Below are 19,855 nucleotides of genomic sequence, written 5' to 3'. Positions count from 1 at the left end.
GCGAGGGAACCAAATTAGGTTGTGATTGGTGGAGGGGCGCGGCGGCTGGGCGGGACGGCGGCCGCCACAACACTGGGTGTAAACAGTCGCTGGGTGAGTTGCTTCATGTGTGTGTGTAGGGCCGCCCTGCCTCTCTTATTATCCTGGTGTTGCCGCGTGTAACACTCGTCGGGTGTTGCTCCTGGCAGGTGTAGAGGGTGTCGGTGAGTGGGTGTAGGGGGGCGAGGGGCAGGCGGAGGAGCCCCTACACACAGCTCGTATATTATTATCTCAAGCACCACGGCCGCCATCACTGTCTAGCTCTCTTGGTCACCGCTCCTCCTGGCGGCCACACTCTCCTGTCATGACGCTCCCTAATGGTGACACACACTCCCTGGCTGGTGACTCTGGTGATGACTTGGTGAGTACTATCCCCTCCCTCCCCCTTGGTGGTGATGACCTGGTGACCAGCTCCTGGCTGGGGGACGGCCTGGTGACCAGCTCTCTGGCTGGGGGACGGCCTGGTGACCAGCTCCCTGGCTGGGGGACGGCCTGGTGACCAGCTCCCTGGCTGGGGGACGGCCTGGTGACCAGCTCCCTGGCTGGGGGACGGCCTGGTGACCAGCTCCTGGCTGGGGGACGGCCTGGTGACCAGCTCCCTGGCTGGGGGACGGCCTGGTGACCAGCTCCTGGCTGGGGGACGGCCTGGTGACCAGCTCCCTGGCTGGGGGACGGCCTGGTGACCAGCTCCCTGGCTGGGGGACGGCCTGGTGACCAGCTCCTGGCTGGGGTACGGCCTGGTGACCAGTTCCTGGCTGGGGGACGGCCTGGTGACCAGTTCCTGGCTGGGGGACGGCCTGGTGACCAGTTCCTGGCTGGGGGACGGCCTGGTGACCAGTTCCTGGCTGGGGGACGGCCTGGTGACCAGCTCCTGGCTGGGGGACGGCCTGGTGACCAACTCCTGGCTGGGGGACGGCCTGGTGACCAGCTCCTGGCTGGGGGACGGCCTGGTGACCAACTCCTGGCTGGGGGACGGCCTGGTGACCAGCTCCTGGCTGGGGGACGGCCTGGTGACTAGCTCCCTGGCTGGGGGACGGCCTGGTGACCAGCTCCTGGCTGGGGGATGGCCTGGTGACCAGCTCCTGGCTGGGGGACGGCCTGGTGACTAGCGCATGTAAATAATGTAAGACAAATCTCTTGAGAAATATAATTATGCTGAGGTACAAGTTCAAGATTCTTTGAACCCATTACATTAAAGTAAGACATTCTGTTGTACTCTTAAGAAACTACATGAAAAATTTTATGGGTTTCTGGTAAGCTGCTAAAATGGTTAAGTTGTGATGGTTGTCATAACCTAAGGGTTTCAGATAGTAATGGTCTCAAGTGTTTTTTTTTTTTTTTTACCACCTGGGAAGCATGGCATCATGTAAGCTGTTAGTGGAGAATAGCTGTCAAAGCCATAGCAATCTTTAGGATACACTGTACCCAAACAGTCCCAATCCTCAACTTCAGCAGTAGATTATCTATAATATAATAATAACCTCTTTAATTAATAAAGCAAACAAATTACATCTCTACATTCACTTGGAAGACTATAAAAAAAATTTAATGTTTCACTTGTAATAAAATTTGTTGCTGTACATTTAGTTTCCTAATTTAATATTATTGTTACTGTTGCTAATCACTTGCATATTTCAAAGTAAAAATTTTGTAACATATATTAAGGCAATTCTATTTTGACCTTTTATATTTTTCTTTTTTCCAGTCAGCATAAAGTCAAAAGGACACAGTAAGGCATATTTATTCAAATTTAGTCACTTAATTTAGTACGGTACTGAAATTTTAAAAATTACCATTCCATTATCCAATTGTATCAATAAAAATATTTACAATAATTAGGTTTAATTTCCTTAAATTGTTTATAACATACTATATTACCTTCTCTTATTAAGCCTTTAACTTCCCTATCTTTCAATTACTTTCCATTTTTGATAACCACACCACATCCCCATAGTATCCCGGTGTAGTTTTCCTTTTTGGATGTCTACCGTAATCTAATTTTCAAGTACGGTACAGTATAACAAGACTCTTGCCCCTCTGTCATGTTTCCTTGACAATAAGTTCACTTATGCTGTATCTCAAATGTCACATAATTGATTATTTCATTATTTGGACCAGGATGACACTTCAAGCGTAGGGAGTGGTTCTAATGCTGATAACTCGCGCAGTGGTACGCCAACACAACGAAGAAAAGGCCGTAGCAAGCGTGGACGTAAGAAGGTCCCTGCACCTCTCAAAATGGGATATAAATTTGTGTAGGTTTTATCAAATTGATAGAATTGGTCAAATTTCAGCCTGGGAGTATGTTATAGTAAAGTAAAAAGTATAATATTAGGTTTGAATATGATGTATGTTGTGACTGGTGAAAAAGGCATAGTTTAAAATAGATCATTTTGCAATCTGTATATATTTTCTGCACTTTCAGTTTTTGTCAAGTGCACTTTTAACTCATTTTGTAGTTACACGTTAATATTATTACCATATTCTACTTTGTTTCTCCAGCCACATGGGCTGGATGGTAGATCGTCGATCTAGCTTCATGCATGTCGTCTTTCAATCCCCGACCGTCCAAGTGGTTGGGCACCATCCCTTTCTCCCGTCTTGGTGGGAAAGCTTGGTGCTTTCTCCTGATAGATCTATTCCCCTTCTATAACAATGCATAAGCTATGCACTATATATACAAGACCTATTTTGCTATGCCTTGTTAGCCTAGCCCCTAGGATTGCCTTGTTAGCCTAGCCTCTGGGATTGCCTTGTTAGCCTAGCCTCTGGGATTGCCTTGTTAGCCTAGCCTCTGGGATTGCCTTGTTAGCCTAGCCTCTGGGATTGCCTTGTTAGCCTAGCTTCTGGGATTGCCTTGTTAGCCTAGCCTCTGGGATTGCCTTGTTAGCCTAGCCTCTGGGATTGCCTTGTTAGCCTAGCCTCTGGGATTGCCTTGTTAGCCTAGCCTCTGGGATTGCCTTGTTAGCCTAGCCCCTGGGATTGCCTTGTTAGCCTAGCCCCTGGGATTGCCTTGTTAGCCTAGCCTCTGGGATTGCCTTGTTAGCCTAGCCTCTGGGATTGCCGTGTTAGCCTAGCCCCTGGGATTGCCGTGTTAGCCTAGCCCCTGGGATTGCCTTGTTAGCCTAGCCCCTGGGATTGCCTTGTTAGCCTAGCCTCTGGGATTGCCTTGTTAGCCTAGCCTCTGGGATTGCCTTGTTAGCCTAGCCCCTGGGATTGCCTTGTTAGCCTAGCCCCTAGGATTGCCTTGTTAGCCTAGCCTCTGGGATTGCCTTGTTAGCCTAGCCTCTGGGATTGCCTTGTTAGCCTAGCCTCTGGGATTGCCTTGTTAGCCTAGCCTCTGGGATTGCCTTGTTAGTCTAGCTTCTGGGATTGCCTTGTTAGCCTAGCCTCTGGGATTGCCTTGTTAGCCTAGCCTCTGGGATTGCCTTGTTAGCCTAGCCTCTGGGATTGCCTTGTTAGCCTAGCCTCTGGGATTGCCTTGTTAGCCTAGCCCCTGGGCTTGCCTTGTTAGCCTAGCCCCTGGGATTGCCTTGTTAGCCTAGCCCCTGGGATTGCCTTGTTAGCCTAGCCCCTGGGATTGCCTTGTTAGCCTAGCCCCTGGGATTGCCTTGTTAGCCTAGCCCCTGGGATTGCCTTGTTAGCCTAGCCCCTGGGATTGCCTTGTTAGCCTAGCCTCTGGGATTGCCTTGTTAGCCTAGCCTCTGGGATTGCCTTGTTAGCCTAGCCTCTGGGATTGCCTTGTTAGCCTAGCCCCTGGGATTGCCTTGTTAGCCTAGCCCCTGGGATTGCCTTGTTAGCCTAGCCCCTGGGATTGCCTTGTTAGCCTAGCCCCTGGGATTGCCTTGTTAGCCTAGCCCCTGGGATTGCTTTGTTAGCCTTTTAAACTTACCATTTTCCTTCCATGACTGATCCTACTTTCAGCTTTGCACAAATTCCTTTTATATATATGTATCTATTGCACATGCTAAGTACGTATTTAAACTGATCAAGCACTTGCAGCACTTCTCCATTCACAGTTATCTCCCACACAGTTACTTGCCTTGCTGCTGCCATAACTTTACTTTTGTCCACATTTACCTTTTTATTAAGTTTGTTCAATCGCCTCACCATTTTTAATTGGTTGACATAAGTTAGAATATGGTACAGTACTCATATTAGGCTTATATGCATCCCTCTTTACATTATTCTGCCCTTCCTTCTACCCTGTGACCCCAGCAGTGTATAAGGTATATTGAATAACCAGGGTGATATCACACAACCCTGTTATACACCTTTATTTACTGTATATCAGAGTGGTCACTAATTACATCACCAACTTTCACACATACACTATATCCTATATAGAAATAGTTCACATTGAACAAATGTTGGTTGTCTCCTTACATATCATTCATCAAAAGTTCTTCTCTTAACTACCATCTGCTTTTTCAAAGTGTATAAATACCATGTGTGCACTTTATACTCTTCCTCACGTACTTTCTTTACAAGCTCCTTCAATGTAAATAATTGACCTACATGCACACATTTCCAGTTTCCACCTTGTTATTTTGCTGGCATAAGAAATTCATTATCATAGTTCATATTCTTGCATCTGTTTCTGCGTCCCATGCTTCATTGCTTTGCAACAATAAGTTTGACTATAGTATAGCATAATGTAAAACTTGCCCTATCTAGGTGTTCACATTACAGATGTATTCTCTTTTTAATAGGTTAATGTACTACACATTGCCAGATTTGAATGTACAGTATTCTGTTGTCCCTTTCAGATGCTATTTAAAAGAAGACCATGCACAGCCTATATTTGGAGTACAGTTTAACCAGCACTTGCGTGATGGTCAGCCACTAGTGTTTGCAACTGCTGGTAATAATCGCGTCTCAGTATATCAATGTATGGATGATGGTTCCATCAAACTACTTCAGTGCTATAGTGATCCTGATGTGAGTTTTTTGGTTTTGCTTGTTAATTCTGTCTTTAATAACACTACACTCACATATTTGAAACTTGAAAAGTTGAGACATTACAATCTGTCCTAGACAAGGTTGGCATAATACCTATCCGCTTACACAACCAGTCTGAGGCTTTTAATTTAAAAATCTCAGGCATGTTTAAAAATGTTTATTTTGCTTTAATATGGGCCAATTTAGTTACAGTATTTTCATTTAAATTTAATTGAATATTTTTTTAAACCTGAGGGTTTTAGTAGAGTTAATATGGTCCAGGACTCCTGGACCATTATCAAGTGTACCTGATAAAGGTCTGGAACTGACCAATAGGTCTTAAAATGTACTATTTATAGTGTGGATTTAGTGATTGTGTTCCAGCCACATTACCCTTGCTTCTCTACCAGGATGTAAGAAATATATTGTTTGGTTTTGTTTAAAGCTGTCATTACTTAAACATTTCCATTATGGTCAATATCTGAGGCTAATTTTACTTCTTTTGTAAGCAGCCAGAGGAGAACTTCTACACAGTGGCATGGAGTTATGACACAGAAACCGGTCGGCCAATTCTTGCAGCTGCTGGATCCCGGGGTGTTGTACGAATCTTTTCACTTGCCACAATGCAGTGTGTTAAGCATTTCATAGGTAAGTGCAATGCAAAAAGCCAAATTTATTACATTGTATAGAAGAAGTCATTACTTAATTCATCCAGCTTCTGCACTGTAAAATCAAAATCTTTAAAATATTCTACCCTGTAAAATTTTGAGTGATAGTGATGGAAACACTGTTACTAATTTTGGTTTTATTATATTAAATCATGATATATATATATCATGCCCTACCCATGATATATATATATATATATATATCATGCCCTACCCATGATATATATATAAATATATATCATGGGTAGGGTAGACATGCATTGCATGAAATGAACAGCTGCATGCTTTAAGGTGTATTAAAATTAACAGGAATGTGTTTGTCCAAGGAATATTTTTCCACAATGAGCTTCATTCCTGCAAGTTTACATTATAGTATAAACAAATTTTAAATATTATATTTATTATCATCAGTACCTGTACTGCAAATATGACTAAGATTGATTATCTTGATTGTCTGTAAACCTAATTCGTTACATACAATTTTCTGGAAAGGTGCTGTATTTAGTTAGGTTTGTATATTGTTGCAGGTGCATACAGTATACAAGAATACACTCGCTCATTCTCTTCCTCCTTTGACCTAAATATCTTCAGATACACATGGGTAGTTACTAAGTGGACTAAGCTATTCAGTATTAGGTATTTTATTTAAAACTTTTTTTAATTAAAACTGCTCTTTAAGGTCATGGAAATGCTATTAATGAGCTGAAGTTTCACCCACGTGATCCAAACTTGTTGCTATCGGTTAGCAAAGATCATGCGCTCAGGATGTGGAACATTCGTACCGACATACTAGTGGCCACTTTTGGAGGAGTAGAAGCACACAGAGATGAAGTACTAAGCACTGTAAGTAATTAATTTTATTGTTGTAATGTACAATGCATTTTTGGGGGTTTACTACTATATTGGTAATATAATGTCTTCCCAAGACTCGTGTAATGAAAATAAGTCTTGTAAATAATAATGGCGAGGGCCTATATAGTAAAGGTAGAACTTGTTCATTTGAGATTCTCCCTGTACAGGCAATCTTTGCTGAGTAAGAGTTTGGGTGCTGCATATCCTGACTGGTGGAACTATGTTTTAACCCTAAAATTCAAATGTAAAGTTATCTATAAACATAAATGAATTTAGAGTATTAAAAGTTGAAATTACAACTCAAATCCTATATTCTATTTGTATTTATATAACATTGTTGGCCATAAATTAAAAAAAAAATGAATAGCTTTCCTCATTCCTCTAAAACATTTGTAATATGTAATATGCTGTACCTTGTTATAAGATAAAGATTGCACAGAAAATGGGGGTAATAATTATAATAAATTCATTATGTTGGGGGACAGGCAGCTAGTTTATCCATACAGTACATGTTAGGCTTATAGTGTTTTATTATATATTTTGTTTTGTTTTACAGGATATTGATGTTGAAGGAACATGCATTGTATCTTGTGGAATGGATCATTCATTGAAGATCTGGAAATTGACCACAGACATAATGCTTTCCACCATTAACCAGTCGTACACATTCAATCCTAGTCGGGCAGTTAGACCATTCCCAACTGTGCAACAGAATTTTCCCGACTTCTCGACCAGAGATATCCATAGGAATTATGTGGATTGTGTTCGCTGGCTTGGAAGATTTATCCTCTCAAAGGTATTTTTTGTAATTTAATTTGTATCGCTATTGAAGTAGCATCACTCACACCTCATTAATTAATCATACTTGAGATAAAGGTACAAATTATTTGGAAGTTATGAGCCCATTTATGCAAAATGCTGCTAGTTTTGGAGTGCAAATAAATAGAAATTTACTATATACACTAGTATCATTATAATTTATTGTCGTTTTCCACTTAACATGGGGTGGGGAGGCATCAGCCTGGAGAATGAAGGAAGGCTTTAGAAGTGTTTAGATATGAGGCTAATCCAAAGGCTTAAGGGCTAACAGACTGTGTTGAGGAGATGGATGGCTAGAGTAGAGAAACAAATATTGCCCCAATTACCCATTCCTTTCTCTCGTCCCATCCCAAATCCTTGTCCATTCTGAGCCTTTCCTAATGCTATATAGTAGTAATGTCTTGGCGCTTGCCCCTAACAACTCCCTCCCTCCCTCCATTAATCTAAGAACGTTCGGAAGACGTGGCTAGGAACCCAATTCGATCCTGCAAGTACATCTAGGCGAGGACAAGTAAATGAGCTTTACTAAACCTAATTTACTAAAGTAAATGTAAACGATGCTTGCAGTTTTGAGTGATTTTTCTCTCGTAGGACAAAATTTAAATAGTTTATTCTTTCCTAATGTTCTTTTAATTTCCCTCCTGCAGAGTTGTGAAAATACCATTGTGTGTTGGAAGCCTGGTCTTCTCAATCAGACAGAACTGAAACACAATGATACTAATGTTACAATCATACACAAATTTGATTATAAGGAATGTGAAATCTGGTTCATGAGATTTTCCTTAGATTATTGGCAAAAGGTAAGATTGAATTGTTATTTTTTCTCTTAACTCTGCATGTGCCTCATCCAGTTATACAGGAATGATCACTTGAAAGCTTTCACAGGTGCATGGAATCTCTAAACCAACACACTTCTCATTAGATCCTCCCTTTTACCCCTTTTAATGGGCAGCCCTGGCACTGTGTTAGTTTGTGGGCTCTAGCACTATTATGCTTTAGGGTCTCCTATATTGCACTCTGCTGCAATTACTTGGAGGAACCTGTCTTCTACCAAATGACTCGTAAAACTTAAAACAAGTAAATGACTTGCCACTCTGCCACAAACTTACGTGATACTGCAGCTACAGACTGCACTAGCTAGATCCTTGACACAAATAATTAGTGTTAATATACATGGGTACTGCTTTTTATACACCTTTTAGTTATAGTTCTATATCCATCAGTAGATATAGTTGGGGTGTGTATTTGTCAAAAGCGGCTGAATAATATTACGTTGGACGATAGTACAGTATCATAATGGGGACCATCACCAAAATGATTTCTGGGCCTGTTTGGAATTTGTGAACCCTTTAACAATTTATAAAATATATATTCCTACTTTTTACATTTTTTAAAACAAATATTTATCTTGTGAACTATTGAAAAATGTTTGATTTTGGGCCCAATATTGTAGCACCATAGAAAATCCATTAATGTATGTATATGTGTGTGTATACCTGTCCCTATCCATATATACAAACAGATGGGCCAGTGTATCAGTATCTGAAGGGCATCTTTTTTTAGTTTTATCTTATGAAAGTGTATTACTCTACCCAATTATATTTTTTGCATATATTTGTGTGTTTTAATTGTTGAAGAAATGAGAACCACATTCAATACCATGATTTATATTTTCTACTTGTAGAGAAACACAAAGATTCCTTGTGTTTTGAGACTTCCACTTCTGTTGCAGAAACATTTACTTTAGAGTACTATACTGTTTGCATTCATTGTTTAATCATTTGTCTATGAATTGAAGTTTTTTTTTTTTCTTTAATTTTTGTAATAAGATTTTGAAATGTTCCAGGTTTTGGCCGTTGGTAATCAACAAGGTCGCACGTATGTTTGGGATTTGGATATTTCTGATCCATCCCAGGCACGTTGTTCGACACTTACTCACCCAAAGTGTGTTGCACCCATCAGACAGACGGCCTTTTCACGTAATGGAAACATTTTGATAACGGTCTGCGATGATGCTACTATCTGGCGTTGGGATAGAGTAGCACAGCAATAGGTTATATGTACAAAAAAATATGTACGTATATGCAAAAATAAACCTTGTAGTACCTAATGATGCAAGAATTATTTCTGCAATTGTACTACATTATTTTTACTGTCAGTCTTAATGTATATAAGGAAGTGAATTATGTACAAATTATCTTTAATTATTACCTTTAAGTGGAAATGGTTACATTATTCTAATTTAAATAATTGTCATGTTTTTTATCTTAATACTGTATTGATAACTTCAATAATAAAATGATTATATAATCTTACATTATTAACTAACCTTATTTGATAATGCACATATAGATAAGGGTCTAATATGACTTGATTACATTCTCTACCTCTCCCATTAGCAGATTTTGTCTTTTAGATTGGTTTCCAGTGGCTCTTACTTAACAAATGTGACCGAAGAGTAAACTAATTACTTTTCATACATCCTCGGGTAAAAGTGCAGGAGACTTCTAACCTTTGCTTCCTGGCTTAAGCACTTTCCCTTTTCATAGTTATAATCGTCAAATCAACTTCCAGGTGCAGTAAATAGGCACCTGGAAGTTGATTTGACGATTACATGTTAGCGCAGGATGTATTTAGCCGACCTCGAAAGACTTGAATAAGCCAAAGTACAGGATTCATGTCTGGGTCAAGTGGAACTTATACATCTGTACGACCTAGATAGGCATAATTTTTCAAAGTATTTCCTAGACCAACAACATAACTTCCCCAGAATACAAGTCTTTTCCCAGGGTACGTATTTATTACGAGGTGAACACACAAAGTGAAAAAGAACGTATCCAACAGTGTGGAGAAACTCAACCATGGGTTCTGAGTGGGACCAAATTCAGAAATCTTTAATTTCCAACACAAACGACAGGTACTTTACATGGTATTCTTACCAAGTTGTATATAAATTTCAAGGTGCCAATAATATGCAAATATAGGATCCCATATTTATTCGTAAAAATACTGAATTTTCCTCTTAACGCAATAAAAAGTAAGGACTAAATGCCTTAAGTTTTTCCTTTCTAAATTTTCTTGATCACTGAATAGTTATTATAATTCAAATATTAGCAAAAACATTATCATCATACAGAGATGCATGTACTTAATAGAAATATAAACTAGGTAAAATACAGCCATATATGTGCAGCTAACTTGGTCTTGTGCTTACTTTTGATTACACACACTATGAAATGTTAAACAACACTAATCTCTTCAGTAAATTACAGCTATAAACTCACAAACTAACAATTCCTTAAAGCTAACATTTTAGTAATAAAATACTGGAATGAGTATTAGATATAAAAAAATAAAAAGTAAAAAATAAATTGATAATCCATCTTACTTGTGATAATCTTTTTGAGAGTAATGAATAGCAATACTACAATATATTTTTATGTTGTCAAAAAAGGTATTAAAGCTACTGTACTGCACTAATATTTATAAATGCCCTGAATATTAAGAACATCACATATGTAAGACAGTCGTTAATGCAATAGTACTTTAGATCATCATTATTTACTGTACTACAAACTGTATCCTCAAAAGCCGTTTCCCACTTCCGTGGGTGGCGAGGCACTTCCTTGGCTTCAAGTGGGAAGATGGGTGTCCAGCCCAATCTTCTGCCTCACGTGTAAAAAAAACTTAAGGACTATTTGGGGTGTATGAAACAAATGGCAAATTGCTCAATGATTTAGAAAAACACTAAGATTCGATTAACAGGCAAAAAATAGTCTCCAATAAAGTTACTCTCAGGACGCAGGTTCGAATCCTCGTCACGGCCCTTGTGGATTTGTTCATTTGATGCATCACGTTAGTGTGATCTCTGTGTAAAGTTACTCTCAGTTCTGTGTTGCTTTACAACTACTGGGGCAAAACTTTTCAAACTTTTTATGCTAATAAAGAAATTTGAGTTACAAGGCACAGTATTAGACAGTAGAGATGATAGCTCAAATTTAGAATGAAAACTCCACTTTAAATAATGCAGAAAATATGACAAGGTTGAAAAACATCAGACAAATTTAGAATTGATATACTGTATAAGCTGGATGAAACTTGGATAACAGACAATTATACACTCTATGAATAATATTTCACTTAGAATGACACAAATATTAAGGTAGTTATATTAGTCTTTGTTGTTAATGAATAAAGTGTCATAGTTACCCCTCCACACATCCACTGTAGCTTACATGTTATCCAACAATTTACAATGCACACTTCTGTACACTAAATTTGTAAAAAACAACAACTTCAACTTCCATAATTTCCTTCATTTACTTTTCCAAATATGAAAGTTTTAATCTTATTTTTGTACAGTATTTCTTTCAACTAAAACATCACATTGTCAACGAGTAACACTTTAACACCTGCCATAACAACATGTATTAGGTGGAGATAGCTGGGCATCGCTCTACACATCAATTTTCAATATTACGTGCTACAACTGTTTATATTTTTTTTGTGCTGGAGATTATCTTCCCCCATTAACCAATGGGGAGTTATGAGACTCCATTAACTGGTATGCCTTTCAATGCTTATTACTGCAACAACTAAACACAACAAATAACACAATTTTATACTTTTAAATGCAAATAATTTGGTCTTCCTTGGAATGATAAATTACTTCAAGGCATATACATAAAATATGTAAATACTATATGCATTTTCATTGTACAAGAAAAGCACAGAGGTAATGTACATTACTGTACTATTGTTTTATGTTGGGAAGTTTCAATCTGTGACAAGCTAAATGTTCACATTTATTTTTGTACCTTGTAACGCCGTTGTCATGTTGATACAAGACGTTATTCTTCTTTAACACTGCCAGGAGGTTCCACGTGTACCGTGTATAAAATTTTCTTGGATCTCACATAACTAAACTCGTTGTCGAAGGTCACCACATCTGTAGAAAATAAGATAAGAGTATGAATACTGACATGCATTTCATATACAAAATTGTATTATAATTCTACACAATATAATGGACAGAATATTGTGTAGTTACAAATATTAGAATATATGAAAATGCAGAACTGTAAAGCCTCTCTTTAAGGCAATACAAATCTGTACCATCTGCTTAGATTACAAATCTACTCTAGATTTGTAATAGATATAGTATGTCAGACATACTATACTTGTACTATACTGTAATTCCAAATGTAATCAGAATATCAATACTGTAGGGCGGTACCAATTTCTTCTCAATATTAAGTATTTGGGAAGGAAAAAATGTGTATTCAAACTAATCTGTGTACAGTATTTAAAAAGACTTGTTCACAGCAAGTTTGAATGCTATGTTACTAACTGCAGTTGACCAATACTATATATCAAATTGTTTTAACATTCATAGTGTCAGCATACATAACAATACTGTACTTCAAAGTTGAATACAAAAAATAGTTATGAGGGGTTTGTTTACATGTAAAATACATATTTTAAGCTAACTTACATGTGCCAGGTTCTGTGCACACTAAATATCCTTCCTCTGTCACCAACTGTGAGTTAACTCTCTGCATTGGTACCAAAATCTCCTCTTCGCCTTTTTTCACTTTGCGGGACACTCCAAATCCCACATCAAAATCTTCGGTACGAAATTCCCACCTGAAATACAATAACAAAATAGGAAGTTTTTTTACATTCATTCATTTCATTTTACATTTTTTACATTTTTTGAAGAATTCTTACATTCTTGTAAGTTGATACTGAATCAATTACTGTATGTATTGGCAAATGATAAAACCGAGTGATGAATGTAGTGAAATGCTCCTTTCTGGTGGGCCTCTCGGTAGCTTCCTGGAAGCAAGCCACCAAGGGCTTGCAAGTCCAAGAAAAAAAAAAAAATTTCCCTGATCTCAATCTTACTTGCACCACGATACACACGTCTTCAAAGTTTTAAACTGATATGCACAGGTGCTCATGCATTGTCTCGAGCATATGATATGCTCCAGACAACGCATGAACAAAACACATTTTGGACAAAAATCATTAAATGGAAAATGCAGTATAGTATATAGTATCCTTAGAGGGCATACCATATATTACTTTTATCATCATAAGCATGTGCACAAGTCTTCTTCATACATAGGAACAAGCATAGTCTGCCCACCTTGGCACCAAGAGAGACTGACCAGGATTTATGACCATAAGCAATTAAGCCGTCTCATCCAAGCAAATTATTAATTGTAAGTCTTATAGGTAAAAATGCATCAGTACAGTATATTAATAGGGGAATATCTGTTCATTTATCTGCATTCATTTGTCCAAGGTTGGAGGCCAGATGCTTGGGGCTACTAGCCTCGCCCAACTTTCATACACAAAGCATGTGTAGGCCAGTCCGGGGAAGGGACGGCGGCGGTTCCAGCATCATACTAAAAAATATCGGCATCTAACCTAACTCCCCCACAACGTGCAATTCTCACAAAGTCAAATCTGAAATATTGGTTGTATTGCCTACTGACTTATTCAACTGTTTAAGTGCTTTGTTATACTGTATAACTTTGAGAGGGGGAAATGTTTGGAGGGAGAAGGGGAGAGGGGAAAATGTATGGAGAGGGAAGGGGAGATTGGGGGAAAGAGGCATGAGGAGGAGGAGGAGAGTTGAGGCAGAAAGGTGGAAAGGAGGAAATCTTGGTGGAGAAAGTTGGAGAAGAGGGGGAGGGGGGAATAGTAAAACAGATTAGAGAGAGAAGGGGGATGAAGAGCCCCCCCCAGGTGTAGCTGGATACCCCCACTAGTATTATTACAATGCACAAAGGAATCATATTTATATGATGTATTAATGAGAAAATCAGTAGAAACCATGATGAGGATTAGAACCTACACGCTGGAAACTCCCAAGCATACGCCCTAACCAACTCGGCCACAACATGCTCAAAAACAATGCAACCTGGGATTCAACCGAATCCTCTAGAGTTCCTGAAGCTTCCACTGAAGCCCAGTCAGGGTTTCATGCATTGCTCGCATACACTCTAGCTGTGGTATAGTAGAAACTATACCACAGCCAAGTGCTATATATAGTCTTACAAAATACAAAAATTACCATAACTTCACCTGGAGAGAAAGGTTTTATTTGTGTAAACTCTGCACTGCTTCACCCGCCAAATATTGTTTATCCCATTTGTTGGGAGCCTATACAACTTGATGTTTTGAAGTAAGCTAAACAGTTAGTAAAACAATTTTATGATACTAGTATTTTTGACTGGATGACATTGCAACATATTTTGGAATAATTAAGAATAATGAAAAGATAATGTATTATCAGAGCACAGTGATAATGACAAATAAGAATGGTTAAAAAACAGTATTGATATTATAAAAAACTAACTTTAAGTGGGATCCAGGTTGCTTAACATCATATTTAAGTCTCTTTTTGCCACCTTTGTTCAGAGTGATAGTAGATAGATTATCATCATCTGTAATCTTGGATAGATTGCTCTTGCTGAGACTTAGGTAATATTTCTTGGGTACTTCTCCTCCTAAACATATCTGGAAAAAATACACATATTACAGCAATATTTGACTTCCAAGGAGACATTTAGTTCTCAACAATTATAGCATTACACTCACATACACTCACTCCAAGAATTTGTCTCCCTAGCCTAATATTTTAGTGTGTTGCTGTCAATTCTATAAAATCTACACACAATATTTCACCATGGTTTTGCAGTCTCTAAGTATATTATAGTGGAACCCCAAATGAATTAATCTGGTCAAAGAAAGTCCAGATGCAATGGCTCAAATTTAACAAAAGAATATAAACTTCCTGCGAGTTTATTGTACTGGCCTACTTGGGATATAAAGGGCACGTCGGGTTTCTATGATTTCTATACCCATCAGGAACGAATAGCTTTCCAAATCATCTTGCCCTTACCATGGGTTGAGGGGTTAGGAGTAAGTGACCATATGCACTTCTCTTGTGCTTACCAGTTTCGTCCAAGCTTAAATCAAGGGTTCAGACCCATTCGTTTGTTACAATATGAATGCCTCATTCATATTGTAACAAACAGTATGGAACTAGCTTAGATATATAATCAAAGGAGCTTCAACAAATTTGTATGGCTTCTACAGTCTGCCTCACCCTTTGTTCCAGGGTCATCTTTCCTGGTGCCGCTAGCAAAGACTGACATCTTCTCCAAGGTGTTACTGGTCTTCCCTCGAGTTGACTTCTCCTGATTCAAACCCGTGCAGAGTTGTGCTTTGGGACTTGGTCGCTGAGATGAGGCCTGTTGAGCCTCATTTCATTGAGCAGAGTTAGGGCACTTTGATTCTAAGGAGGAAGGGAGGTGAAGCCCTGTACTCAGCTAGCCAGAAGTGCACTTTTGAGAGGCAAGCTGTATTCATTCCAATTTTATTGGGGCTCCTGAGAACTTTCTAGTGGTATAATATTGGGTTTCAGTTTGCCACATGCACCTCCATCATGTCCGAGTTTCACTGAAGTTCAGTTCGGGAATTAGACAAGTTGTCCATGCTGTAAGGTTGTGTGCCTCATTAAAATTATTAAAAGAAATAATATAACACTAGCTTCAGCGGAATATATCCTCAAGTCAATCAAACACCATCATAAAACAGTGCTTTATTTAAAAATGTCATGATCTTAAGAGTATCTTAGTGTTGGCTGGGTCACAAGGTAATTCACACCCAGTTCAGAGCATGATACTGCTCCTTGTAGGTTTCCACGGCATTTCACCTATTTTATTTTATTTTTTTGCAACAAGACAGACAACCGTGCAGCATTTCTAACTTCTCTTGTTGGGTTCAGAGGGGCCTTTCCACCCATGGGTATGTGGGTGGTGTCAGTGCTGGGCTTCAGTTTTAGTTGTTTCAGCTGGTGGTTAAGATATTAGTATAGCTTCCTTTTGCCAGAGCCAATCAGGGGACCACTGGTGGGAGTGGTAGGTGGTGATTAAGTATCTAATTTATGCATTAGAGGGAAGCATGTGTATTTCAACACTTATCACTTGATTTAGTTCTTTAGTGAGTAATCTTTGAACCCCCAATTGCTGCCTCCACTTTTTGGAAGGGTCTAGACAATTCAAAAAGATCCTTGTTCCTGGTGAGAAGGGGGGAAGAAATAAAGCACTGTTTACATGTGTCATGTGTCTAGTGCTGTGTATGTGTCCTTAGTGTACTAGTGCCATAAGCACAAAGAAGCTACCGAGATGCCATCCAGAAAGGTGCATTATGTTACTTTCAGTTCTTGTGGTAATGTACCATATTATTTCTAACTTCCATCTTAAAACAAGTCTAAGTAAAATTCTGAATGGTGTCATTGAGCTAAGAATGTGTTATGTATACCAAGTTATGCATAATGTTGGCTTTTATTGTAAATTCTTGTCAGTAGTTGCAAACAGATGTAGTTTGTGGATACACACTAGTAGCTGGTGGTATAAATTTATTTAATATTTACTCAGCTTTTAAGTAGGTAAATTAAAAACTACTGGACATACAATGGCTGTAGTTTAAAACAGCAACCACACCTGTGAGGGACATTTGGTGTTGCCATCAGGGTCAGTTCTGGTTCCTCCCCAGTGTTGAGGCAGTTGGTCAGCGTCAATATCTTCTAATAGAGCCTCTTTCCACCCACTGTGTCCAAATATTCTTATTTTCTTGAGGGTAACCTCGTGAAGGAAGGGTTTAATCACTGCATATGCCAGAGTAAATACCTTTGGTGCTGCAAAAATTTTTTATTGTAGATTATAGCTATTGAATAGATGCCTAATTACTTTGAAATAACTTCAGCTCTACATAAAAACAGAAAATGTCAGACACATATTTATATTAATATAAAGCAATTAAAATTGTTATGAAATTCATTTTATAATTTCAGTTCAAGAAAAGCAGAAGTTTCTCACCATTAATAACATAGGCACACTTGAGAAACTCAGGGTAGTTAGCCTCGTACAACTGCACCAGTTCAAGGACCACATCCATAGCTGCAAGTAACAATATGCATCAAAAACTGTTAACAAAATGCAAAATATAACACACTACATTTATTCACAACAATGAAATTTATAAAACACTGCTATTTAAAATACAAAAGAAAAAAAGTACTGCATGTACATTACCAGTAGTTGAAACTAAGTGACTACCAAGTTATTTTAAACTGTGATTATAAAGTATTTTATTTTGATTAAAAAATCTTCCCGATTATCCAGTTAGATCTTAACTTACTTACCAGGTTTCCAAGTCACGTGCTTCAATGAGAAGTTTTCTAGATCAAATATACAGCATTGCTGAGTAATTGGGTAACCGAGAATTTGAGTTTGCTTAGCCATGTCCTGCCGTGACAATTCAAGTACACGAATCGTGTAGCGTATGTAATCAGCTTTCCGTACACTTGATAAAAGTCCTCTCATGTCACATCCTCCATAAGGAATAATCCATACTGTTAATAAGAAATAACAACAGATCAAATACTGTTGAATAGATGTATTCAACATCTACTTTTCATCTACAAATAATATTTCTGAAGATTTTTACTTAATCATTTCTTTATATATTTTTCATATTTCACTCTTCCATATTTAAATTATAATTAAAGCAAAATTTAAGCTTCTTAAATGTTAAATGTCATTTTATCTAATGACGCAAATACTTAAGGGGTTCATCAGTTCACAAGTACAGAAGCTGAAAGTCTGCCCTAACATATAATGTTCATCTACCGGACTCTTCTCTTATGGTTATTAATGTGGGCAATTTAACCTTCATACTGACAAGACGTGCAGCATAACTACATGTAGCATGTGTGCACCTAACTTACCTGGTAGTCCTGTCTTGTCATGTCCTGCCATGCCAACTGGGTAGTAGTGGTGAAGCACCTCGGGCACATCCCAGTCAAGAACCGAGTCCGCACCCCATTCTTTGCGCCACTGCATGCTCTTTACGTGGAATATGTTTTACAAGATTTATGTAGTTTTCATGATTCCATACAAAATATCTTTGAATACTGTACAATAAATAACACAGTATATATATATATTGCATTGCAACATATGTACTTAGTTTCCACTAAATGAAAAATATATTTTTACCTCGATTGATTGGTTAAATCTACAGTATACCTAACAAGACGAGCAGTTTAACTTGTCAACATGGACATGTTAGCTTGCCTATGTTGACAAGGTAACATGTCAACAGGCCTACAAGAATGAGGGCAAGTAAATACTGTACTATGACAAGGCAATAAATGTTATTAAATAACAATTGTACACTCACCCTCCTGAGCATGTGTTCAGCCTTGTCAATATTATAGTTGCGAGCTGTGAAGATAACACCAGTTTTAATATTTATTGTCCTATACTGTAAATGAATATATAGTATAGAAAATATCTTTAAAAGCTTTCAAAGCCTCTTCATAAAGCACTTGATAAGCAGAGTTTAAGATAATAAGTACAAGATAATATGCAATAATACAAATATGGAAAATATGAATTAGTGTTAACTCATTACATAAACCTCAAGTTACTTCAGTGCTTTTGAGATATATAGATATAGAAAGAAATAGTAATTGGGGAAGAATCTAATTCATATACTGTACAGTAGAATAAATCCTTAACTGCAGCCTCTGTTTAACTCAACAGTAAAATGGGAACTTGGTTGTAAAAACGATTCTTTGTGGAGGTCGTATTCCAGGGACCATAGGATTAAGGACCATAGGATTAAGGACCATAGGATTAAGGACGTGCCCGAAACGCTACGCGTACTAGTGGCTGTACAAGAATGTAACAACTCTTGTATATATCTCAAAAAAAAAAAGTTATGGGAGTTCTGCCCGAAACGCTGCGCGTACTAGTAGCTTTACGAGATTATAAATACTATGCTATGTACCTATTCTCTCTAACCCAATGTACCTTCTTGTATATAAATCAATCAATCAATCAATAAATCCTTGTGTGTGATGTACTCACCGACCAGCCACTGGAGGAGGTTGTGGTCGTGTTGTTGGTCCGGCGCCACAACACCAGCCACGCGCTCACGCAACTGTAAACAAACACATAAACATTACACTCACGTGTAACTATATTTATCTCAACACATAAACCTCAAGTCACTTCACTACTTTTGTGATACATAGATATAGGATATATTTAAATATTTAACTTTAGGTAAACGTGTGTTGCGTCATCAGGTATACTCTTACTGGGTTATATTAAGTGGGAAACTAAAGATATGCGAGTGTTTGGGTTGTTAGTTGACTTCCCCTATTATGTACCCAATACCCACCTTGTTAGCGGTAGTGGGGAACGGTTAGATACACTTAATTAATGGACACAGCCTATAGTTATTGCTAAGCACTGGGCAAGGGAAGTGGAGAGAGATAGGTGGATATATCAATGGCCAGAGGATGGATATTGCCCGAAACACTATGCGTACTAGTGGCTTTAGGTATTTTATATACTAGCTCTTATCTATAAGTCCAACATTATGTTTATAAAACAACTATGTATGTACTTTCCTGAATAAAACTGACTTTACTTACTTTACCTGAC

The 19,855-nt window shown here is 38.3% G+C and overlaps 2 protein-coding genes across 5 annotated transcripts in view; one reads left to right on the top strand and one right to left on the bottom strand.

The window, feature by feature from the left end:
* The first annotated feature begins 80 nt into the window (after positions 1 to 80).
* Positions 81 to 9,631, top strand: LOC123769152 (polycomb protein EED). 4 transcript variants are annotated; one of them, XM_045760125.1, is made up of 9 exons: positions 100 to 400; positions 1,745 to 1,768; positions 2,158 to 2,294; positions 4,809 to 4,980; positions 5,490 to 5,628; positions 6,328 to 6,491; positions 7,057 to 7,296; positions 7,967 to 8,119; positions 9,166 to 9,631. In XM_045760125.1, the coding sequence occupies exons 3-9, from the start codon at positions 2,278 to 2,280 to the stop codon at positions 9,370 to 9,372; spliced, it is 1,092 nt and encodes a 363-aa protein (XP_045616081.1). In that variant the 5' UTR covers positions 100 to 400; positions 1,745 to 1,768; positions 2,158 to 2,277; the 3' UTR covers positions 9,373 to 9,631. The 4 variants fall into 4 exon arrangements, with proteins under 4 accessions (XP_045616079.1, XP_045616078.1, XP_045616080.1 ...); XM_045760123.2 differs by lacking the exon at positions 1,745 to 1,768 and having other exon boundaries at positions 81 to 400; positions 5,493 to 5,628; XM_045760122.2 differs by lacking the exon at positions 1,745 to 1,768 and having other exon boundaries at positions 81 to 400.
* Positions 9,632 to 10,300: 669 nt separating this feature from the next.
* LOC123769151 (SEC14-like protein 2) overlaps positions 10,301 to 19,855 on the bottom strand; it is a 32,477-nt gene continuing 22,922 nt past the window's right edge. Inside the window, exons 2-10 of the mRNA XM_045760121.2 lie at positions 19,274 to 19,346; positions 18,582 to 18,625; positions 18,127 to 18,244; positions 17,542 to 17,751; positions 17,216 to 17,296; positions 16,841 to 17,034; positions 14,689 to 14,849; positions 12,814 to 12,965; positions 10,301 to 12,267 (exon numbers count right to left, since the gene is read on the bottom strand). Coding sequence (XP_045616077.2) covers positions 12,170 to 12,267; positions 12,814 to 12,965; positions 14,689 to 14,849; positions 16,841 to 17,034; positions 17,216 to 17,296; positions 17,542 to 17,751; positions 18,127 to 18,244; positions 18,582 to 18,625; positions 19,274 to 19,346 — 1,131 coding nt within the window. The 3' untranslated portion in view covers positions 10,301 to 12,169. The remainder of the gene's footprint in view (positions 12,268 to 12,813; positions 12,966 to 14,688; positions 14,850 to 16,840; positions 17,035 to 17,215; positions 17,297 to 17,541; positions 17,752 to 18,126; positions 18,245 to 18,581; positions 18,626 to 19,273; positions 19,347 to 19,855) is intronic.

This window comes from Procambarus clarkii, chromosome 66 (genome assembly GCF_040958095.1).
Source record: "Procambarus clarkii isolate CNS0578487 chromosome 66, FALCON_Pclarkii_2.0, whole genome shotgun sequence".
Classification (NCBI taxonomy): domain Eukaryota; kingdom Metazoa; phylum Arthropoda; class Malacostraca; order Decapoda; family Cambaridae; genus Procambarus; species Procambarus clarkii.
This window is presented reverse-complemented; position numbering and strand designations above follow the sequence as displayed.

Bases quoted from the DNA above. Each gene is read 5' to 3' on its own strand.
- LOC123769152 (XM_045760122.2), top strand. From the start codon at position 344: ATGACGCTCCCTAATGGTGACACACACTCCCTGGCTGGTGACTCTGGT. The intron at 2,295-4,808 runs GTAGGTTTTATC...TGTCCCTTTCAG, and splicing joins AAAATGGGATATAAATTTGT to ATGCTATTTAAAAGAAGACC. The intron at 5,629-6,327 runs GTAAGTGCAATG...CTGCTCTTTAAG, and splicing joins GTGTGTTAAGCATTTCATAG to GTCATGGAAATGCTATTAAT.